Source organism: Lissotriton helveticus, chromosome 5_1 (genome assembly GCF_964261635.1).
Source record: "Lissotriton helveticus chromosome 5_1, aLisHel1.1, whole genome shotgun sequence".
Taxonomy (NCBI): Eukaryota; Metazoa; Chordata; class Amphibia; order Caudata; family Salamandridae; genus Lissotriton; species Lissotriton helveticus.
Window position 1 is genome coordinate 2,140,483,804 of NC_136065.1, and position 25,173 is coordinate 2,140,508,976.

Below are 25,173 nucleotides of genomic sequence, written 5' to 3' on the forward strand. Positions count from 1 at the left end.
ACATGCCGTAAAAAGCCTGGGCATAAAAACGGATTCAAAGCTATTCATGGCCAACCAAGTCACCTCAGTAGTCGGAACGTGTATAGGGATTACGAAAACTTGTCCCCCTCCTTTTAACTGCCTCAGTGCAAATGATCGTATCAGCCACAATTGTCTCCAGATTGGATTACGGCAACGCCCTATACATTGGTCTCCATCAGAAGTGGACTAATAAATGACAGGTGGTGCTGAATGATGCATCCAGCTTCAGGTTGCCAAGACGGTCCCACGCCTCCCCCCTGCTGCGCAAGTTGCACTGGCTTCCAATCAAAGCTAGGTTTAAGGGCCTCTGTCTCACCAATAAGGCAATCCACGGCAAAGCCCCGGCCTATTTTAGAGAACGCCTGAAAACTATGTTCCAGGCCGCACACTTCGGTCTTCCGAGACCTGTCGTCTGGACACTCCAGGATATAAAACTGCATCCAATGGGGGGGCTGGGGGTTCGAGCATTCTCCAACCTGCTTCCACAACTTTGGTTGGAACCGACTGCCCGATTACCTGCACAAGGAACCGGTACTCCTCCCTTTCAGGAAACAGCTTAAGGCGCTTCTGTTCAAGGAGGCTTTAGACACGGCTTAACTAGCCTACTATGCGGGCATGCACCTGTGACCGAGGCGCTTAGAGACCTACCGGTGATTAGCGCGATATCAAAATCAGTTAATACCAATAACAGTATCTGGTGTATACAAGATGGTGGCACACTATCTGGTATCTGTGTATCCAAGAGTGTGTGTGTGGTGTTGCTGATCTACCCTTCGAGCAGATCCAGACAAAATAGAGAGGAATCTTTTGAGGGATCCATTTGCGGATGAGCGTAGTATGGAGGTCATATGACACGTGAGCCTAGAAGCTCCTTCAAACCTTGGCCTGCTAACCTGTGGGGTACAGGGCAGTCTTTGGCAGGAGCCTACGCATTAATGGAACAGTAAAATCTTCTGTATGTCCAGGAGGTACAACAGACTTTAAGTCGGAAATTTGAGCAGTTTATATAATAGGAACTCCCACGTTTGATTGGGTCAAATAAGGGCTCTGACAGGAGTGGAATCATCTGAATTAGTTATTTTTTGACTTCAAGACCGTGGCTTGCTGCGGGACGCACCGGTGGTAACCTCCAGGAATCGGTGGAGAAATACCAATTCCCAAAGGGTTATCACCCAAAAAGTTTTAGCCACTGTCATATCCACAGCTCTGGAATTACTGGTGCCCCAGTGTCAGTAATCAGAGGGTTGGGGTAGAATGGGAGCTGTGGCGGCCCATCGTAACGAGAGCCTAGGAGTCGAAGTTATAGTAATATCTCCCTGATAGCATCTTTAGGGACGCCAGAGCTTACAATGTTTGTATGTAGTTGATAACGCTTCAAGCACTCCACATCGCTCTTTTGAGGCAGGACTATACTAGGCTCAGATTTGGAATAGCATGCACATCCAGTCCTACCTCAGCCTTGTAGGAAGGTTATAATCTCCCCGCTACACCCTTCCCCAATCCTAAAATCCCCACTCGCAGTGAAACAAATGCAAAGACAAATTACTTATTGCAACCTTAACCGTAAAAGTCCTTCTAGCTTAGGGTATGCCAACAAGCCTGTGAGTCCCTGGCGTGGCTGCTCGGCTGAAGCCAGCCCTTGAATATTCATTCCCTTTGAGCATCTTTTTGTGGAGAGAACCTACTGGAGCAAGAATAATAGAGCTGAGGCTCATGGTCCATCAGGAGGTGCTCAGTGACCTGTCCCTCTGCCTTGAAGATCCCTCCCAATGAGGGCGTCTCCCCTTCTGTTGACTTAGGGGCAACGTCCCGCTGCACACATTCAGCGGAAGGGTTTGTTGAGCTGAACAAATGTCTTTCTCCATTGTTCATTGCACAGAAAGAGCTGCGCGTATTTGACCGCGAGCTCTGAGAATGTTCTCAATTTCAAGAAAGTGTAAATTGCCTCACCTGAGTGAGGTCGTCTTATCAAAACAATTCACTTTTTATATATTTTTTTATTTGCATTTTCAAACCATAGAAACATAGCAAGCATGTCTGTCACATAAGATTGTCCATCATACCCTGCCCTCCCCCCACCCACCACCTCCGGCGTTGCACAATACATATCACTGCATCTGTATACAATAACATGCCTTCTATTTTTTGAACATATAGCTGCATCCAAATCCCTCCCCTGAACGCCAGGGCTGCAAGTAAGACCGCCATCCCCTCCTCTAAGCCCCCCATCCAGGCCATAATAACGTCGCCATTTCCCCCACACTCTATTAAACTTCTTCGGGCAACCTCTAGCTTTATAGGTAACCCTTTCGGCTGCCATATAAATATCCATACCCCTCCTCCAGTCGTCAAGACTCGGGGGGGTTTGGGGTACGAAAACAATTCTTGTGCCCTCTTGAGCAGTATCTTCCAGCGGAGGGAAGAATTTAAACTCAGCCTTGGGATTGGGCATCTGTCAGCAGGGCAGGGATCCGCGGACGTGTTCGACCGCAGAGGGCAGGACAGATCTGTGTCGGGAGAGGTCTGGGGAGACAAGTCCCTCCAGGGCGTAGGATCCATGGGCAGGACCAGGGATCCGCGGACGTGTTCTACCGCAGAGGGCAGGACAGATCTGTGTCGGGAGAGGTCTGATGAGACCGGTCCCTCCAGGGCGTAGGATCCATGGGCAGGAGCAGGGATCCGCGGACGTGTTCTACCGCAGAGGGCAGGACAGATCTGTGTCGGGAGAGGTTTGATGAGACAAGTCCCCAGGGCGCAGGATCCATGGTCAGGGACAGGGTCCGCGGAGAAGTCATCTCTGTGCTTCTTTCTTCGTCTTCAGCACATACATGGGCTCTAAAGTCCCAGAGTTCGTGCCTGGGTTGCAGTCAGCAGAGCCCTGACACTGGCAGCCATTGGCTCTTCGTGCTCTCAGCAGCACGTGCACCAACCCAGCGACGCTCAGATCTCATGGATGCGCTGAAGATGCAAAGAACAAACTGAACCCCTTCTGGCTGGGAGTTTGATACTGCCTGTGGCATGCTAAAAGGACTGTGCGTACAGCTCCTTTGGCACAGACTCGTTTCTACTTGTATGAGACCACGGATTGGGCTGCACAGGGGTTTGCCCTGTCCCAGACCAAGCCCTGAAATCTGTTCTAGTTCCTTCTACCAAGCCAGAATGTGCCTTTCCTCTCTCCTCTGGCTCTTCTGTGGGCACAGCTGCAGCCGCGCCTGCTGTCGGCCCAACAAATATTGATTTTGTAGAAGCTGTACCCTGCGAGCTGCACACTGTGCTGTTCATTGACTGCAGAAGCCCCTCGGCTGCGGACATATGCCAGCCTTAAAATCAAGTTTTATTTGTTGTTGTGGCACATTGGCTGCCGGAATCCACCGAAACGCGAGGGTTCAGCCCGTCGCGATGCCTCGAGCGAGGGATAAGATGTGAGAGAGAAACATTTGCTTGTAATTTGCCAGATGATGTAAGGAAATAATTAATCCCCAAATTAGTAATAACACGTGTATCTGAAGTCATTTTTTTTTTTTAGTTTAGGATTTCAGTCGTATTCCAATAACTAATTAACAAGTAATTTCATTCAAATGAATAGAGCTATGATTAGTATTAAAGGTATGTTAATTATTAGTTTTATTGTAAATAAATGAAAATGATCTGTCAGTTGTTGCAGGTGTAAGTAATAAAATCGGCTACATTTATAATTCAATTTAACTAAATGCACACTTTTTAATTAAGGTTTATTGATTTCTAATACACTTTATAGCTTTGGTAATTCCACTTGCTGTTTGGAAGAGCTAACTGAATACCATATAAACACACTTACATTGATTGAAGTAATTTAGAATTATTTATAGTGTTAGCGTGCATGGTTACAATCATTTATAACAGTTGGGTGATGGGGTTGGCATTACGTTATATTAAACATTTGTTAAATGAATATCACTGAAGGCCCTGTTTAGGTTTATTGTTTAGGATCTGGAACTCACTCCCTCCCGAAACCAGGCTTATCTCTTCCACTACACTCTTTAAAAATGAAGTAAGAGATATCACTAGTATATGCCTAGAGTTTATCCATTTGTATCTCCTCCTTGTGTGACTTTATCTCTGGTACATTTGCAATTTTTTCTGTTTGTACCTTTTTATAACGCATGTAATCCTAAGTCCGTATGTTTTCAACTGGTTTATGTAAGTCAAAAATGTGCACATTTGTTTTTCCGATTGTAACCTTCAGTCCTTATGGTTGAAACTGGGTCCTATGTAAAGCGCTCTGACACCTTCGGGTAAAGTTCGCGCTATATAAAATCGCATAAATAAATAAATAAATAAACAAGGGAACGAGGTGAAGGGAGGGAAGGTCTCTGTGAGGGTTGAAGCAGAGTCAGGGGGTGCAGCAGAGTCAGGGGGTGCAGCAGAGTCAGGGGGTGAAGCAGAGTCAGGGGGTGAAGCAGAGTCAGGGGGTGAAGCAGAGTCAGGGGGTGAAGCAGAGTCAGGGGGTGAAGCAGAGTCAGGGGGTGAAGCAGAGTCAGGGGGTGAAGCAGAGTCAGGGGTTGAAGCAGAGTCAGGGGGTGAAGCAGAGTCAGGGGGTGAAGCAGAGTCAGGGGGTGAAGCAGAGTCAGGGGTTGAAGCAGAGTCAGGGGTTGAAGCAGAGTCAGGGGTTGAAGCAGAGTCAGGGGTTGAAGCAGAGTCAGGGGTTGAAGCAGAGTCAGGGGTTGAAGCAGAGTCAGGGGTTGAAGCAGAGTCAGGGGTCGAAGCAGAGTCAGGGGTCGAAGCAGAGTCAGGGGTCGAAGCAGAGTCAGGGGTCGAAGCAGAGTCAGGGGTCGAAGCAGAGTCAGGGGGTGAAGCAGAGTCAGGGGGTGAAGCAGAGTCAGGGGGTGAAGCAGAGTCAGGGGGTGAAGCAGAGTCAGGGGGTGAAGCAGAGTGTGGGGGTTGAAGCAGAGTCAGGGGGTGAAGCAGAGTCAGGGGGTGAAGCAGAGTCAGGGGGTGAAGCAGAGTCAGGGGGTGAAGCAGAGTCAGGGGGTGAAGCAGAGTCAGGGGGTGAAGCAGAGTCAGGGGGTGAAGCAGAGTCAGGGGGTGAAGCAGAGTCAGGGGGTGAAGCAGAGTCAGGGGGTGAAGCAGAGTCAGGGGGTGAAGCAGAGTCAGGGGGTGAAGCAGAGTCAGGGGTCGAAGCAGAGTCAGGGGGTGGAGCAGAGTCAGGGGTGAAGCAGAGTCAGGGGTGAAGCAGAGTCAGGGGTTGAAGCAGAGTCAGGGGTTGAAGCAGAGTCAGGGGTTGAAGCAGAGTCAGAGGTCGAAGCAGAGTCAGAGGTCGAAGCAGAGTCAGGGGTTGAAAGTACAGAGAGAGCAGTGGTAGAACATGCGAACATTAGCTGTTGTGGTGAGCAGTTCTCAGCCTGGCCAGCAGGTGGTGGCAGAGCACTGCACACGGCAGCACTTTAGCCTCGACCTCGCAGCTCCTTCCCCTCTGGCCCAGGCAGGGCCGGCGTTAGCACTGGTGGCGCCCCCCCCCCCCCCCAAAGACCACCTCTGCCACGGATTCCCTCACTACCACCCCTTGACAATCACCCCAAGTCTCCATAACCACTGTCTCTTAGATTCATTTAGTTAGGTCCTCAGGGGGACTTACCATTTGGGTTAAAATATCCCTTGAGATTAATTTAATGGTGCTATCTATTGACTCAGCAGACATTCTTGGCCTAAAAGCTATCACAAGAGATGGGAGGAGTATCCTCCTTTTTAACGTCTATAATAGGCCTTGCAGTCTAGCAAAAGAGTCACAGATCCTGGCCAAACTCGAACATTTTATAAGTAGCCAAGAAGAGATACCAAGCCTGCTAATATGTGGGGATCTGAACTGCAATTATGAGCCAATAGCGGGCTTTGGTGATGTTTTTGCAGAAGAGGATAAGGCCAACAGCATCCCTCCCCTCTCAACAATTGGGGAAGTGCGGTGTACTACCCAAGCTGTTCAAATAGTAAGATTAGCAACGTTATATGGGCTGAGGGCCTGTAATGGACGTCTCGCTTCCGACTCTCCTAAGGCTGTAACATTTGTAAGAAATAACTCCCAAAACTGCATAGACTATATCTTACATCCTTTGATGTCTGGCCCTATCTGATAGATCTTGAGATTATGCCTAGGTATGAAAGTGATCATCGTCCTCTTCAATTGTCAATGGATCAATCTTTATTCCCCTGTCGTAGTCGTGTGGCCGAGATCTGGGTCTCGGACAACGTTTCTAACGATGCCCCATTGGTAAGCAATAATAGACGAGCACTCAAATGGGCACAAATATTGGACCATGGAGAAGTGCTAGCGGGTATTTATCTACTATTAGCCGACACATTCTCTGGTTATCCAACCTCAACGGAAGGGGATAATGGTTTCATGACCTTCATAATGGGTTTTTCAAATCACTAATACCCTATGTTACCAAAATGCCTAAGAAAAAGGATTGGGGTGTAGGCAAGGCGTTACTTATAGAGGCCTTAAAAAGTAAAACACCGGATATGATAAGGATGGCGAGAAAAGATTATAAATTGACTCAGGCAAGAGCAAGATCTAACTGAGAGGAGGAATGCTGGGAGAATATGCTATTGGCAGCAAAGACAAAAGAGAATGTGGGGTTCTGGAGATTGGTGGCTAACGGGAACCACGTAGGTAGGCCAGCCCAAGATGTGTTCTTAGATGAACAAACTTGGGTAGACCACTTCACTCATCTTATTACATCAAATTACAGGTCTCGGCAAAATCCCAGGTGATCTGTACAAGCATGAGATCAATATCTGGGCACCTTACATTAATAGATTATTTAATATTTTAGCTAATGGTGAAGCTTTTCCTGACAGTTTGAGGGGTGCGGAAATCATTTTAATTTTTAAAAAGGGCGATAGGAATGAGCCTTCAAACTATCGCCCAATTAGTTTAATGGATATTTTACAAAAGTTATATTCCAGGCATATTTTAACGCGTATGAATTCTTGGATGGACGAGAATGCCATACTCACGAAGTTCCAAGCTGGTTTCAGAAGTAGTACAAGATCAAGTTTTCAGATTTTGTTGTTTGTGCTGGAAATATGTCCATCTAAGAAAAGGTCATATATATGTGGCATTTTTTGACCTAAGGGCCGCTTTTGATTTAGTTTTGCGTGATCGTCTATGGGACTGTTTGCACTCGCTGGGGATACCCGTTTCCCTTTTACATCAGATTATAAGGCTTCACGACAGCAATTACGCAAGAGTGCACTGGGGACGAAACGGAGAATTGACTAAACCGGTTCCTATAATGCGTGGAGTCCGTCAAGGGTGCGTGTTAGCTCCTACGCTCTTTTCCCTGTTTGTAAACGATATTCCAGCCCACTTAGAGGAGTGCACCAACAATGCACCCAAGTTAAATGGTGAAAGGGTTCCTGCGCTCCTCTTTGCGGACAACACTATTCTAATCTCCCAGACGCCCAAAGGTCTCCAAACACTTTTAAACTCATTCAATCAATCAATCAAGCAATTTATATAGCGCGCTACTCACCCGGAAGGGTCTCAAGGCGCTGGGAGGGAGGGGTCCGCTACTGTTCGAAAAGCCAGGTCTTGAGTTGCTTCCTGAAGGAGAGATGGTCGTGGGTCAGTCGTAGGTGGACGGGGAGGGAGTTCCATGTCTTGGCTGCCAGGTAGGAGAAGGATCTTCCTCCGGCGGTGGCTCTGCGAATGCGTGGTACTGTGGCAAGGGCGAGGCTGGTCGAACGTAGCTGGCGGGTGGGCATGTAGAAAGTGAGGCGGTTGTTGAGGTACTTGGGGCCCAGGTCATGGAGAGCCTTGTGTGCCTTGGTGAGGAGTCTGAATGTGATCCTCTTGCTGACGGGGAGCCAGTGCAGGTCTCTCAGGTGGATGGAGATGTGGTTGTGGCGGGGGATGTCCAGGATGAATCGTGCGGAGGCGTTCTGTATGCGCTGGAGTCTTTTCTGTAGTTTGGCAGTGGTTCCCGTGTAGAGGGTGTTCCCGTAGTCCAGTCGGCTGGTGACCAGTGCCTGGGTGACCGTCTTCCTGGTTTCGCTGGGGATCCATCGGAAGATCTTACAGAGCATGCGCAAGGTGTTGAAGCAGGATGATGAGACGGCGTTGACTTGTCTGGTCATCGTGAGGGAGGAGTCCAGAATGAAGCCCAGGTTTCGTGCGTGGTCTGTTGGCTTGGGGGTGGTGCTCAGGGCAGGGGGCCACCAGGAGTCATGCCAGGCGGAGGGGGATGATCCCAGGATGAGGACTTCCGTCTTGTCTGAGTTCAGTTTCAGGCGGCTGTTCTTCATCCACTCGGCGACGTCTTTCATTCCTTCGTGTAGGCTGGCTCTGGTTGTGGGGGATCGTTGGTGAGGGAGAGGATCAGCTGGGTGTCATCTGCATAGAAGATGATGTTAAGGTTGTGTTGGCGCGCGATGGCTGCGAGGGGGCTCATGTAGACGTTGAAGAGGGTGGGGCTGAGTGAGGAACCTTGTGGTACGCCGCAGATGACTTCAGTGGCCTTGGATCTGAACGGGGGGAGGCGGACTCTCTGGGTTCTTCCGGCGAGGAATGAGATGATCCACTCCAGTGCCTTCTCTTGGATTCCGGTGTTGCTGAGGCGCTGTATTAGGATGCGGTGGCAGACAGTGTTGAACGCTGCAGAGAGGTCCAGGAGGATGAGGGCAGCTGTTTCCCCGTTGTCGAGCAGGGATCTGATGTCGTCAGTGGCTGCGATGAGGGCGGTCTCAGTGCTGTGGTTGGCTCGGAAACCGGACTGTGAGGGGTCGAGTGATCCGTTTGTCTCGAGGAAGGCGGCCAGCTGTCTGTTGACGGTCTTCTCGATGACTTTGGCAGGAAACGGGAGGAGCGAGATTGCGCGGTAGTTTTTGAGGTCGGTGGGGTCCGCTGTTGGTTTCTTCAGGAGGGCGCTGAGCTCTGCATGCTTACAGCTCTCCGGGAAGGTGGCGGTGTTGAAGGAGATGTTGATGATGTCCCGGAGTTGCGGTGCGATGATGGAGTCGGCCTTGTTGAAGACGTGGTGGGGGCAGGGGTCGGTTGGGGATCCGGAGTGGATGGTGTTCATCGTGCGGGTGATGTCTTCGGTGCTGACCGGGGTCCAGGCACAGAGGGTGGTGGTGGGGTGCGTGGTTGGTGCGCCGAAGCTGTTGTGTATGTCAGCGATCTTGCGGTGGAAGAATGAGGCGAGTGAGTCGCAGAGGTCTTGCAAGGGAATGATGTCGTTGTTTCCGGCGCTGGGGTTGGAGAGCTCTTTGACGATGCTGAAGAGTTCCTTGCTGTTGTGAGTGTTGTTGTCTAGTCGTTCTTTGAATGTTGTCCTTTTGGTGGTGCGGATCAGCTGGTGGTGTGCGCGGGTGGCGTTCTTGAGGGCAGTCATGTTTTCTGTGGTCTGGTCGTGGCGCCAGGCTTTTTCAAGGGTGCGGCAGTTTTTCTTGGATGTTTTGAGTTCGTCGGTGAACCATGAGGCTTTCTTGCTGCCGGGTCTGCTGGGAGGGTTCTTCAGTGGTGCGAGGTCGTCGGCGCAGTTGGTGAGCCACTGAGTGAAGATGCGGGCTGCTTCGTTGGGGTCCGTTGTGCTGGCGGGAGGGTTCTGGCTGAGGGAGGTGGTGAGCTGGTCGGCAGTGATCTTGCTCTTGCTCCAGCTCCTGCGGGCAGCTTGTTGCGGGTGGTGATGGGTTGTGGTTCTCCTGAAGCTGAAGTGTACGCAGCTGTGATCAGTCCAATGAAGTCCAGTGGAATGGCTGAAGGAGATGTGCTTGCTGGAGGAGAAGATGGGGTCGAGCGTGTGGCCAGCGTAGTGGGTGGGGGTGTTCACCAGTTGCTTGAGTCCGAGGTTGGCGAGGTTGTCTAGTAGGGAGGTGGTGTTGCTGTCCTTGTCGTTCTCCAGGTGGAAGTTGAGGTCTCCTAGGAGGATGTAGTCGGAGGAGGTGAGGGTGATCGGGCTGATGAAGTCTGCGATGGCTTCGCTGAATTGTGTGCGTGGTCCTGTGGGTCTGTAGATGAGGGTGCCTCTGAGGGTGACAATTAATTAATGTGTGTCCTAGTCTATATGTTTGTTCGTGTTTTTCTATTTTCTTTTTTAGGGTTCCTGGACCTTATTTTTGGTTCGTCGTTACCCTTCTGTGTATTTACACAGTTTTTCTTGAACATGTGTTCTAAATTTAGACCTTTTGTGTTATATGATTTTTTGTTTATTCACAGGTTCTGTATATCGCCAATTGGGCGCAACGAACTTTCTCCTTAAAAAACAGTTAGGTACATTTCACCATAATTATTTTTGTAGAGCACACTTTGACATCTACTTATACATGTGAGTAAGGTGAGGATAACTAGTGCACATCCTCGTCCTGAAGAAGGAGTCTTCTACTCCAGTGTGCCAGTGTAAGGTGTCAGAGCACTTTACATCACACACACATTGCACGGAGACAATCACAGGTGTGTAAATCAGTGTATAGGAAATGTTACATAAGGCCAGGCCTACAAGGTGAAGAAGTCACGTCATCCATACTAGCAGGCAGCACAGTTTAAGATTCCTTGGTCTGGAAAACCAGAAATTCTAAATTTAAAATGTCAAACCATTGTGAGGGGTTTTCTTTAATAATAAGAAATTGTTTCTACCCAAATGAACCCTTTTCGCAATATCAGAATAAGGAAAGACTGGGCAAAATAACATATAGCTGTAATATATTCCTTGCAGTTGACAGCTCACTGCTCTATATTAGGATTTTAACTCTTAAACTGGACGTAACATAAGGATCTCTCGGATAAAACCGATAACCCACTAACCTTTTTATTATAGTGTATGCACTTTGTGATCTGGATGGGACCCGTTCTTCACTACCAGACAAAGCTCGGTCTCTCTCCAGGAAGAACATTCATCACCGGAGTTATGGCGACATTTTTATTGATACTTGAAAATCGCTGCGACATGGAACGTGGCATCTGGTGTTTTTAAAACAATAAACGTGGCGCCCCAAGTTAGCACCCGGTGCTGTGGCACCGATCGCACCGCCCCAGAGCCGGCCCTGGGCTTAGGGCATCAGGCTGCAAGTTTCTCAGCCCACAGGGCATGATTGGACACTTCTCATCAGATGGAGGTGAAACACCCACAGGGCATGGCTGACGAGAGATGCACGGCTGAGATGCACGGCTGGCGAGAGATGCACGGCTGGCGAGAGATGCACGGCTGGCGAGAGATGCACGGCTGGCGAGAGATGCACGGCTGGCGAGAGATGCACGGCCGACGAGAGATGCACGGCCGACGAGAGATGCACGGCTGGCTGGAATCATGCTTTCAGTACAGTGTGAGAGTCCACCAGGAACCCTTCCGGATGCACCCTGCTACCCCCGGCCGCAGGGCTGCACCCTACTACCCCCTGCCACAGGGCTGAACCCTACTACCCCCGGCCGCAGGGCTGCACCCTACTACCCCCGGCCGCAGGGCTGCACCCTACTACCCCGGCCGCAGGGCTGCACCCTACTACCCCCGGCCGCAGGGCTGCACCCTACTACCCCCGGCCGCAGGGCTGCACCCTACTACCCCCTGCCGCAGGGCTGCACCCTACAGCCCCCTGCCGCAGGGCTGCACCCTACTGCCCCCTGCCGCAGGGCTGCACCCTACTGCCCCCTGCCGCAGGGCTGCACCCTACTGCCCCCGTCCGCAGGGCTGCACCCTACTATCCCCTTCCGCAGGGCTGCACCCTACTGCCCGCTGCCGCAGGGCTGCACCCTACAGCCCCCTGCCGCAGGGCTGCACCCTACTGCCCCCTGCCGCAGGGCTGCCCCCTGCCGCAGGGCTGCACCCTACTGCCCCCTGCCTCAGGGCTGCACCCTACTGCCCCCTGCCTCAGGGCTGCACCCTACTGCCCCCTGCCGCAGGGCTGCACCCTACTGCCCCCTGCCGCAGGGCTGCACCCTACTGCCCCCTGCCGCAGGGCGGCACCCTACTACTTCCCCGGCCGCAGGGCTGCACCCTACTACTTCCCCGGCCGCAGGGCTGCACCCTACTACTTCCCCGGCCGCAGGGCTGCACCCTACTACCCCCGGCCTGCACCCTACTACCCCGTGCCGCAGGACTGCACCCTACTGCCGCCGGCCTGCACCCTACTACCCCCTGCCACAGGACTGCACCCTACTGCCGCCGGCCGCAGAGCTGCACCCTACTACCGCCGGCCGCAGGGCTGCACCCTACTACCGCCGGCCGCAGAGCTGCATCCTACTACCCCGGCCGCAGGGCTGCACCCTACTACCCCCGGCCTCAGGGCTACACTCGAATACCCCCGGCCGCAGGGCTGCACCCTACTACCGCCGGCCGCAGAGCTGCATCCTACTACCGCCGGCCGCAGGGCTGCACCCTACTACCGCCGGCCGCAGAGCTGCATCCTACTACCGCCGGCCGCAGGGCTGCACCCTACTACCGCCGGCCGCAGAGCTGCATCCTACTACCCCGGCCGCAGGGCTGCACCCTACTACCCCCGGCCGCAGGGCTGCACCCTACTACCCCCGGCCGCAGGGCTGCACCCTACTACCCCCGGCCTCAGGGCTACACTCGAATACCCCCGGCCGCAGGGCTGCACCCTACTACGCCCGGCCGCAGGGCTGCACCCTACTACCCCCGGCCGCAGGGCTGCACCCTACTACCCCCGGCCTCAGGGCTGCACTCGAATACCCCCGGCCGCAGGGCTGCACCCTGAGAGCAAGGGGTGATGTGCCAAGGAGAATCGAAAGTGAAGGGCTGTGGCGACGGCAAAAGTTAAAAGATTGTGCCAGGGACGGAGTTCCCATGCCCTAATTATCATCCCAAAACTACTCCCCACTCGTGCTAATTTAGCAGTCATTTACTCCCGGGACCGATCCAATGGGTCATATTAAAGGGGGCGGGACTTGAGTGCGACAGTCAACTTTTACATTTATTAAATTAAAAAAATAATAATAATAATCGGCTGCCAACAAGTATACCAGCACATTTTTCTTGTGGGTTACTTAAATGTGCACAAAGGTTGCATTTCCAAAAAATTGTATTGGCGTTAAGATATCTGCTGCAGAGATCTTTGTCTGCTCAGCAATTTTGATACGATTATAATAGCGGTAAGATAACTGCTGGTTAATACAGTTCCTGGAGTTTTTTGTATTTTGTCCAGTCACAGTTTGGCGCATAGAGGGTTAACGTACCTGCAGCAACATAGCAGAACGGTTAGAGCGTGGGACTTCGAAGCTGGGAAACCCGCTTCAAGTCTCGGCACCGACGCTCAAACATCCTGTGATTCTGGGTAAATCACGTTTCTCGCGGTGCCTAAAAATGAATGGTTCCGCTTATAAAGAAACTGGTGCTCACTTAATGGGCTCTGACGCCTTACGGTCGAGTTAGAGCTTTATAAAACAGCTATGCCAATCAAAGTCCACCCAGACAGTAACAGACTGCGATGCCCTGAGGGGAGGAGAACCATCCCACGCGCTGTGCAGAGGAAGCTGTGATGGCCAACAAATGCAGTCACTTAGTGGAATCGCCTCCGATGAAGCAAGCACTGGAAGGAGGGAGAATTGAGGGGAATGGACCAATAGAAAGCCATTGTTTCAAAATGGCACAAGAAAGAACCAATGGCAATTGGTAGACTCGCCAAAGCCACACAGAGAGATACAACAGGTCATCGCTGAAGCTCGACCTAAAAAAGGAAATACAAAAAAAAAGGTATTGTCTGTGCCGAACGTTAATGTCGGAAATGAGCATATATTTAGACAATTCTACTCCCCTAAGGCGGCTACTGGTGCACACAAAGGGAAAGAAGATTACTACAAACGCTTAGAGGTGTCTCTATCTGGTAGCTTTTGCAGTCTACCTGCATGAACATCTTTCCACCTCAGGAAACCTCTCCTGCAAATTCTTAAAGGGATTCCCACACGACTCATACTTAAATAGTAAATAGTAACACAGATGCACCTATGGAATTTGTGGTAGTGACAAAGTGCCACAGGTCTCTCCGATCAACTTTATCTCTGAGAAGCAGACAACAGATGGTTGGGCTGGGAATCTTGATGTGACGAAGAAAGAATTTTAGACTTCACGCCACTGACAGCCCAGTAGGTAGTTATAGTTAGGACCTATTATCCATAGCAAATACGCAACATTCTATTTGGAATAACTTTGGCGCCAGTTGACGAATCTTCGCGAAATTCTCAAAACTGGTGGCCACCTCCGGTCCGCTCCTATCCTGAAAGTCTCGGGGTGATTCGTCAAGCGGGGGCCGAGAAAAAAGGGGGATCCCAAAACGTGCTTTCCCCATGCAATTTCCCATAGGAACCTTTAGTCGCAGCTACAGCCCGAACAGCTGAACGGAATTACACCAAATTTGGCAAAAAAGTAGACCTTGGTTCAGAGTTGTGCCTTTTGGTTAAATGATGTAAATCTGTTCAGTAGTTCCTGAGAAAATCAAAAGTAAAATCATATATATATCTCTGGCTGCGGAGGATCCGCGCATCCTGCCGAGCACGAGCTGTATTCTAATTGGCTGTCAACACTCCAAACCAGGACGTTTTGGCAGCCATCCTGTGCCTCTGTAGAACCAAGGCACAAGAAAACATTAAAACAAACGCGCAAAACGCAAAAAAGGGGCAGGGTAGAAACACCCTGACCCCCCTAGGCCTGCTCAGGGGTTTTTTTTTTTTTTTTTTTTAAATCGGCGAGATTCGCGCACCCGGCGAGAATTTAGGCCGAATTATTTTTTAAACCGAAGCGCGGGCCCGCGCTTTGTTGTTAAGTAACCCCTGGGGTGCCAAGTCCCGGGGACCACCAACCCCCAGGGCTTTTAAAAACATGGTTGGGGGGGCCTTTGAGCCCTGGGGACCGCCAACCCCCGGGGCCTTTTGTCAATATATAGGCGGGGGCTCGCCTATATATTGTATAGAAATGTGTGGAAAACCTGTGTGGGGGGCTCAAGCCCCCCCACACGCCCCAAGGACTGCCACCTCCCGGGGGCTTTAAATATTCGTCCGTGACAGACCCCCAAGTCCCGGGGACCACCACCCCCTCCTGGAGCCTTGTCGTGGCACTGGGGGCCGTCACCTGGCCAGCTCCTGCAGTGTCCCGGGGTGCCCACCTCCGGGACACTGCTGGTTGCTATGGCAGGTCGCCAAACTGCTTTGGTATTTGGGAGAGAGAGCAGGAAACCTGCTCTCTGCTCCAATTACCAAAGACGATTGCTTTTACACATGGGGAGCTGCATTTTTGCAGCTCCCCATGTGGAAAAGCAATGCCAGCTCCCGCAGGAGGCGGGGAGCCGGCGGGACCGTGGGGGGGTATTAGTGGCCCGGGAGGGAGGCAAAGCAGCCCCCCTCCTAACATTAAATGGAAGAAAGAAAAAAAAAAAAAAAAAAAAGGCCAGGCCCTGGGGATGGGGTCCCCGGGCCAATTATGGCCTCGGGAGGGGGGACAAGCGGCCCCCTTCAAAAATAAGATTAAAAAAAAAAAAAGGTGTCAAGACGTGGGGGACGGGGTCCTCAGGGCCAAAATATTAGGACAAGAAGGGGGGCCACACAGCCCCTCTTCTTAATACAAAAAAAAAAGGACCGGCATCGTTGCCGGAGACCACGCCCCCTTCTTGCAGCACTCTGCGCGTTTGCAGAGGGGGAACACATTCCCCTTAAATACTGGGGGTACCAGGGGGACAACTAGCCCACCAGGAACCTCCAGTATGTGCCAGGGGGCTGCGTTGCAGAGAGGTGGTCCAGGCCGTGCTCCTTTTTACACCTCACTGCAACGCAGCTCTGTGGCGCTAACTGGAGTTACCTGCTGGGCTACTTGTACCCAAGGGACACTCGGGATTCAAGGGGACTTTATCCACCAAATTAAAACGGCCACAGGGCTTGTTTGCACACATGAGCTCAGCACCCCCTCCCTTCACCAGTGTGCAAACGCGCCCTGTGGCGCGTTTTAAGAGGTAGTTTTAATCCCCCTGCCCTATTATATACTAGGGGCTTACAGAGGAGGTCATGCTAATAACAGGGGTACCTAGTGGAGAGGTGTGGCTCACTGGTTAGAGGCGGCAGACCTGTAAGCAGAGAACGGCCCGGGACCAGGGTTCAATTCCCGACGCGGCAGGGTCTAGGACCAGGGTCAACGGACTTGATAATTCTCGCCTCAGTGCCTACTCTAACCAAGGAACACACTCGGTAACTCTGGGCATTAAGCTTGCCTCATCTCTACAACGGCCCCCCACAGATGCCGGGGATGCCTGGTTTCACCCTGGAGATACCCAGAAAGGGACCATCTCGCAGGGAAAACCAGGACGGGTTCCCCAGCGGTCTACAGCGCCAGGACACTCGGGTAGAGTAACAGTGCGCTTTACAAGTATCCCACATTCACCCCAACACAGTGTTCCCTAGTGTATGTAGGTGTTTTCACTGTATTCTAAGTGTCTTTTAGCGTAGCACTGGCTCTAGGCCTGGTTAGAGTCAGTTACCACCGGTACCCATCTGAAAAAGTTGAGGGTACAGGATGGTTTTGCAACAAGGCCTCTTTCTGCTCCTCTGTTTGTTCTTTCTGCACGTCTTCCTTCTTCATGCACTTTTCTTCATCTTCAAGGACTTCTGTTGCTTCTTTCTGCATTTCTTTTTCTTCTGTGTGTTTTTTCTTCTTTCTTTACATGTCTACCTCTGTAGGCATAGTAAGAAATTAGCATTTAAAAAACCTTTGAAATTCACTGAAAAAACCATAGGGTTCAGGTACGTTATAGTTAGAAATTAGCATTTTAAAAACCTTTGAAATTCACTGAAAAAACCATGGGTTTCAGGCATGTTATAGTTAGAAATTAGCATTTATAAAACCTTAGAAATTCACTGAAAAGGTTTCAGGGGCGTTATAGTTAGCTGGACATTTCACTCATACAAAACCATTAAAATTCCCCCGTTATAGTTAGTTCAGCTAACAATAACTCGCGCACTCGCAATGCACTGCTGATGATGTCACATTACATCACTCATGACATGGTCAGTGACATCACTGATGACATCTCAAATGACATCACTGATGACATCATCCTTGTGATAGAGTGGCAGACCTCCCCTCAACCTAATATAACCTTTGATACACACACTCAAAAATAGAAACTAACATTTAAAAAAAAATGGAGATACCAATACCAGTTACAACAAACCTATTCAATAATTCCAAGATCTACACACATGGTGGTATGTCTCCCAAAATTTTGGAGAATTTGCTAACACCGTATGTCCCTTCGCGTACCCTTAGATCTTTGGGGCAGAATCTGGTGACGGTCCCGCGCTTTAAATTGGTTAGAGCTGGGGGCCGCTCCTTCCGTGTGTTAGCAGCGAAGTGGTGGAACGCTCTTCCTCCACACATCCGGGCTATGGATAACCTTCTCCAGTTTAGACGGGCTGTCAAAACTCTTCTGTTTACTTAAATTCCTTTGCTGTCTTTTCTCTTCCCGGAGTTTCTTATGTGGTGTTGTGTTTACCTTGCTAAAGCGCCAGGACGCCCCTTTGCTGGGGCAGCTGTGCGCGGTACAAATAATAATAACATAACATAACACATCCACTCAATCACCAATAGTTCTATACAGTCACTCATACATGTACTCACTCATCATATGTACTCATACACCTATACATCATGTTACAAATCACCACTCATCCATAGAGTTACTCACACACAGTCACTCATGCTAATAAAGAATCAAATATCCATTTACTTGCATATACAGTTATACACACACCACCACACTTACTTCTACAGAAACTTACACATCCTTACACTCTTAAAACAATCACTTATAGAAACACATACTTATTTATACATGAACTCTTCCAAACTCTCACATATACTCACTTATATACACCAATACTCACATATACTAGTTTAAAACATATGTAGTTACTCAGACACTATTGAGCCAGTCATTCACTCACTAACACACCCATACACACACTCATCCACCCATACAGTCCTGCACACATGCTGTCTTCAAAACACATACAGTGAGTCACTCATTCATGCATCTATGCGCTAAGTAATATCCCCCACCGAACCATACAGACACTCATACTGATACTCAAAAAACCAAGTAATAACCCATATAGACACTCATGTAGCTACTCACCAACCGATGCAGCCAATTATACACAAAGTGAGAGACTGATACAGATATTTACATATTTAAACATTACTCGCTAACCCATCTATTCACTATGATACACTTAGTTATACAATCAATTTTACAAAACAAACTATCCATTTAGACACTTATTTACCCATTTATTCTCCCATCGACCTTGAGATATACATATATAAAAAATATTTAATTTTCAGAAAGACACACATTCACTGGATGATGTCATCAGTGATGTCATCAGTGATGTCACTGACCATGTCATGAGTGATGTAATATGTGACGTCATCAGCAGTGCATTGCAGGCGTGCGAGTTATAGTTATCTGAACTAACTATAACGGGGGAATTTCAATGGTTTTGTACGAATGAAATGTCCAGCCAACTATAACACCTCTGAAACCTATGGTTTTGTCAGTGAATATATATTTATACACACACACACACACACACACACACACACACACAAACTGGCTGTTCGCATGAGCACTTTTGCTCCATGCAAGGAGCCCTCTATAATGTTCTATTACTTTCATAGTGAATTTAACTAATGTGAGCGACTACATTTCCACAAACGAAATTACAAGCTGGTTTTATTTTATCCGATTTATTTATTTTCTGTTACGAATGAGACTACCATGGGAGTATATGTTTAGTACCCACTCCCTCAATGTGGGGTATATACTGTGGGCATTTATGACAGAATCACTGTTCAATTTATATACAGTGAGGTCGTTTTTGAATTTTTATCTTTTTAACCAGATGAATTCTATCCTTCGGCACCCTGCTAGATATACTCTACCAAAACTCACCTTCCTGTGTGGAATGATTGATGAGCCGTCACGCTATTCAAAACGCGTGCCAGCCCTTCTCATATTTCTTGGCATAACACAACAGACATTTTTCTTAGAACAGCTAAAATGAAAAGCATCCTGCAACTCAGTTAAAAATATATATTTTTTAATTATAGTAAAAATAAACAAGCATTTACAATGCAATAGGTCTCGCAGCATTAAAGTTTGAGTTATTGGCATTGTGTATGACAATGCCAATAGTCATAACTTTCGCAAATGTGACACCTATTGCATTTGTACTGCAATATGTGTTGAGAGTGAGTGAGTCAGTGAGTGAGAATGAGTGGGCGAGTCAGTCAGTGGGCGAGTCAGTCAGTGAGTGAGTCAGTTAGTTAGTGAGTGAGAGAGAGTGGGTGAGTCGGTCAGTGAGAGTCTGGACAGTGAATGAGTGAGTTAGTGAGTGGGAGAGTCAGTCAGTGAGAGTCTGGTAGTGACAGTGAGTGAGTGAGAGAATGGGAGAGTCTGTCATGATAGTGAGAGAATCAGTGGGAGTGAGAGTCAGTGTGAGTGAGAGTCAGTGTGAGTGAGAGTCAGTGTGAGAGAGAGTTAGTGTGAGTGAGTCAGTGAGAGTGAGAGTTTGTGAGAGTGTGAGAGAGGGAGAGTCTGTGAGAGTGTGATAGTTAGTGCGAGTAGTGTGCTGGGTGCAGGAAGGCTGACACATCCCACTCCTTCCCCCAGTAGGCCCCCAGAAAACACTTCAACAGAAAAGCAACAGGGTCACAGGAAAGGGCAGGAAACACACACACACCAAGGGTGTCCACGAGAGCCATGAAAACTTCTGCGAAGGCAGAGCCCTACGTAGAAATGCAGCGGCACAGAGTGCTTTTAACACTCCTCACCTCTCCTTCTTTCACATCTACCCTTCTACTGGTTTACTGTTTTCTTTATTTTTTAAACATCCCAAAGCACCAACAAAATTGACCCTCGCCCCGTTCTGCTCTAGGAGTGCCGTCTGCCCTTTGTGTCTGGAGTTCGGAGGGAGCCATCTGTGCCCCAGAGGACGGTCTCGTGAAGGAACAGTGACTGGGGACTTCCACGCAAACAGTGACCATGGGGAGCAGCAAATTAAGACGGGCAGAAAGGCAAAATCTTATATCCCTTAAATACAGAAATAAATGTTTATAGAGACGCTTTATTGTGATCATATCTATGAGAGAAAAATATGGACACAGTCGGAGTGCAAGCCTAAAATTAGCAGTCTGTCCTTCGTTGCAATCGAACCCTTTTTGCTGCGACGGGGAAATGCGCTTGTTTATTATGGACACAAGACGGCACACGGGTTTTTGCTCAGTGAGTATAAAGCCACAGAATTTAAATTTTACAACAGGGCAGTGGATGAGCTGAGACTTTTTTTCAATTGGAAGTGTGTTTATCATTAGTCTGAAGAGCAATAACCCCAACCCCCACTGCCAGGCATAGTGGGTGGGTCTCCGCGTTGCCATGTGAGTTCTTAGGAAAGTATGCCGATGTTCGGAAACATCAAAACGTTACAAGAAAAAAGCACACGTTTTTGAAGGAGCAGTAGTAGGGCTGAGAGAAGAGGAGGGTTGGGAAGACTCATTTTTATTAGTCATATCGTGCTTTGGGGAAGGAGTGCAAGGGTGGGGGTGAGGGGGCCTGCCGGAGACCGAAAGAGCAAAGGACATAAAACAAGTAACAACAGACAGAGATACACACAGGTAAGAGCGGCACACAAGCGGGTAAACAGAGACGCACAGACAACAAGAGGAGGGAGAGAGAAGAGAAACGAAGATAAGTGAGAGGGAGAGCAGCAAAGAGGTAGTGGAGAAACGGGGAGTAAACTGGTTGTAAAAAGAATAGAGTGAGGAGACGGGCGTTGAAGTTGGGCGGTTGTGAAGAGAAGTGTCTGGAAAGAATGTTAGTGGAATGGAGAAATGGATTTAACAAGACGGAGGGAAGAGAGGGGAGGGGGGAGGGGGGAGGAGAAATGCGACACGCAGGCAGGATGACTCAGGGGAGGGGGCGGAGCAGGGCAGAGCGGCATGTGGGTGTGAAGAACCGGGCCTTTGAAGTGAAGCTAAGCTTCACTTCAAAGGTGTCGGAGGAATGCGGGCGGCTGTGCACGCGCTTTTAAGCTCAATGCACATGCGCATTGAGCTTAAAAGTCACGGGCACTGCAAGGAATCGCCACGATTCCTTGCAAGTTAGATAAAGTGTAGATGAGCCCCTATAGTCTCGCAGCAAAGAGGTAGTGGAGAAACGGGGAGTAAACTGGTTGTAAAAAGAATAGAGTGAGGAGACGGGCGTTGAAGTTGGGCGGTTGTGAAGAGAAGTGTCTGGAAAGAATGTTAGTGGAATGGAGAAATGGATTTAACAAGACGGAGGGAAGAGAGGGGAGGGGGGAGGGGGGAGGAGAAATGCGACACGCAGGCAGGATGACTCAGGGGAGGGGGCGGAGCAGGGCAGAGCGGCATGTGGGTGTGAAGAACCGGGCCTTTGAAGTGAAGCTAAGCTTCACTTCAAAGGTGTCGGAGGAATGCGGGCGGCTGTGCACGCGCTTTTAAGCTCAATGCACATGCGCATTGAGCTTAAAAGTCACGGGCACTGCAAGGAATCAATAAGATAAAGTGTAGATGAGCCCCTATAGTCTCGCTTGCTCGATGCGCATGCGCATCGACAGGCGAGACCTAAAAAACCTTTGTCGTAAAAAATTGTAAGGCACAGCAATCAGCTGAGGGTGCATTCAACTAGTCTTCAACAGAATAATGGCGTTCCCTGGCCGTCTTAAAGTAGCAGTAGGTACTTTCCATCACTAAAAGGTCGTGCAGTTTTTTTACCCTCACTAGGAAATGGATATGCTGGACCAGTAGGACGTGGTGCCGCATAACTGGTTAGTTTTAGATTCTCCCTTTTTTACCCTTCTGCCTGAAGAGCACAAGCAGAACGTTGTACCTTCTTTGCTGGTCTTATCTACAAACCACTCATGTTCTTATTATCGGCAAAAAAAATGTGCCGGAGGGTGCTTCTGGTGCAAATAGAAATGAAAGGATGCAGTCTCTTGCAAGTAATCCAGAATTCCACACGTGTGTAGAAACATTCCCTGTAGCTGAATATTAAAGAAGATTCCTTGATGAACAAGTAGGGTTACTTAGATATGCTCAAGAAGGCAAAATGTAAAACAGCTGTTTTCAGGAGGGGTGCTTCCCTTTGGTAGACTTCATAGTGAGTGAGCGCAACACAGCTTTCTTTGCTGTTGGAAAAACAATACTTAATTGATAATACGTTAACACGCAACAAAGAATTCACATTTCGACTATTGTTGTTATATTTTCTTTTTTGATTTTACAGTGCTATCAATGTGCAACCGCACCTGTTCAGCGTTACGTCATGCGATAAAAAAAGAAATCCCCCTGAAGTACATCAAGCCGGCATCTGATCATCCTACCTGGGAGCGCTTCCACTTCGCCATATCCGGAACCATATGGATTTCCTTCTTGGGGACAATGAAACTGTGACTCGCAAGGAGTGCGGTCCCATCCTCCTGGGAAGAGTCTAGGAGAGAAAATCAAGCAGCATTAAGGCAGATGCATAGAGACATGGGGGCTGTACCACAGTAGTAGTCATGCTACAACAGTCTCAGGATCAACCCTGTGTCACAGCAGTGCTCATGCCACCCTTCAATACTGTAGCAGGAGCCACGCCACCATCAGTGCCATAAGTAGTAACACACTATAGGAGAATACCCACAAACCCAGTTCAGACCATGGCGGATAGTATAAAACATACATCTCAACAGGTAACATTTTGTTGACAAATATAGAAGATTATGCACATAGCATGTTGCAAGAAAAGGGACATTTAAAAAGGGGTGTGGAGGGAGACAAGAAGTCAGAAAGCATTTAATGCAAAAAATTTTAATTGATTTGATTAAAAGATCAAAAGAAAAGCACTATGTTACATTAAATGTCATGTAACCTGTAAGAAACTGTGCACAAGTGCTTGCGACGAAGGTGAACGGCGCAAGTGACAAGTGAAGGGGTATATACAGCAGGGAACAGACCCTCCAAGGGAGCAACACCTACTCGAAACAGGCGATTGTCAACCACTTATAAAGGGCATGACATAGACAATGGCTCTACGAGGAGACCCTAAAATAAACTATTTCTTTTACCCAGAAGACAACATAACAAACATAATAAACAAAGGTAAAGGTGACGGTGCTACAGGGCCCAATGACATCCCGCAAGCTACCTTTATACACTATTCGGAATATTGGAGCACTTACTTAGGGTGCTGAAGATGAGTCTAAAAATCAAATTCCTGACCTTTGTCAAAGATCAATTATCACACCGATATATAAAGGAGGAGATAAAACTAACCCTTCAAATTACAGGTTTATTGCACTACTGGATGTAGAATCTAAATATTTTGCCTTCTTGATCCCCGAAGAGCTGGTCAACTGGTCAGTAGAACTCAACTTGATCCAAAAAAATCAAAAGAGGCTTCAGAGAGGGGATTGGAACCATCTCGAACATCTTATCAATCTCCTGAATAGCAGAGAAATGCAAGTAAAAGAAACAGGATTTGCATCTCTGTTTCACTGATCTAAAAGCCGCGTTTGACAGTGTGGACCGAAAACTCTTGTGGGCAAAACTAAAAGCCTGGAAAATACCCGAAACTTTTTTAAGGGGTTTAATTCTACTTCACGCAGACATGTAGGTCAGAGTAAAACGTGGAGACTGCTCCAGAGTCTCGAGAAAAGTGTACACGAGCATGGGCCTGACACAGGGATGGGTGTTGGCCCCGCACCGGTTCATCCTATTCATATCAGACTTGCCTGAAAAGCTCAACATAAACAATTCCCACTCACCGTACTTAGGTCGGCTACCACTTTCACACCTCACCTATGCAGATGACATCGTCCTAAGTTTAACCAAGGTTGGTCTGACCAGATTATTAACTGAACTCAAGCACATCAAAAACGAAAATAATGTTTATTAACAATCGGTTGGCCCCACGCCACAACATCTGGCTAGAAGGCAGACCTTTGGAGAATGTATCTAGCTATAAGAATCTGGGTTATTATATAGATAATAAACTATCTCATTGTGAGCAGAAAAATTACATGACACGGCGTGCAGGCGCACTAACTTTTGCTTATAGTTGTCAGGGCGGACTGGGTGCCCTGGATATGCAACTATATGCCTTGTGTACATCCGACCCCTTTTCAGCCGTAGATAGGGCCGTTGAGACCGACGCTGCGGTGCCTGTCCCACTGGGTAGCCATGTATCAACACCACCGTCGCTCTAGGGATGGCAAAGACACTGCGTTGGGCGTGGAACGAATTGCGGAAGAGAGCTGGTGTTCCAGTATGTGAGAAGTTGGCCTGATGTATAATGTCCACAATTCTGTGAGCACCCTGTATCAGTCCAAACAATCCCTTATGGTGGTGGTTCTAAGTCAAACTTATAGACCAGCTATCCTAGAGGTAGCATGGACTAAGCAGCCTTCAGGCTAAACTCAAGAGGGCATGTGAAGCCAGCTGTTTTACCATATGCAATCCTGTAATATCAAATGAAAGGACACCACACAAGTTATATATTATAAATATATGTATTTATTACTAGAATAATCCCCTGTACACTTTATGAGTATAGAAGCACAAGCGTTTAAACAAAAGCACAGTTTAACATATGAAAGTTGCACGTTTATGGATGAGGCCGGTGGCCACTCAAACCATATATCAACAAGCATTAGAAATGCAATCAGGCTCGGATTTATTTGAGTTTGAGCTAATGGCATTATAAATGCCAATGTATTGTTGCTATGTGTTATGGAGTGTGTTCATGTGGTGTGTACTGCCAGTGATCTCCTTGTGAGTGTGAGAATATTGCACCGTTACTGCCTGTGATGTCCTTCTTGTGAGTGTGAGAAGCTTGCACCTCTGCTGGCTGTCGTCTCCTTGTGAGTGTAAGAACTTTGCACTGGTGCTGCCTGTGATGTCCTTCTTGTGAGTGTAAGAAGCTTGCACCGCTGCTGCCTGTGATGTCGTTCTTGTGAGTGTGAGAAGCTTGCACCGCTGCTGCTTGTGATGTCCTTCTTGTGAGTGTAAGAAGCTTGCACAGCTGCTGCCTGTGATGTCCTTCGTGTGAGTGTGAGAAGCTTGCACCGCTGCTGCCTGTGGTCTCCTTGTGAGTGTAAGAAGCTTGCACTGCTGCTGC

At 48.8% G+C, this 25,173-nt stretch overlaps 1 protein-coding gene across 2 annotated transcripts in view; it reads right to left on the bottom strand.

The window, feature by feature from the left end:
- PTPA (protein phosphatase 2 phosphatase activator) overlaps nt 1-25,173 on the bottom strand; it is a 416,046-nt gene that overhangs the window by 363,597 nt on the left and 27,276 nt on the right. For both annotated transcript variants that reach the window (XM_078646251.1, XM_078646252.1), the window contains exon 2: nt 22,397-22,503. In XM_078646251.1, the coding sequence (XP_078502377.1) occupies nt 22,397-22,503 (107 nt within the window). The remainder of the gene's footprint in view (nt 1-22,396; nt 22,504-25,173) is intronic.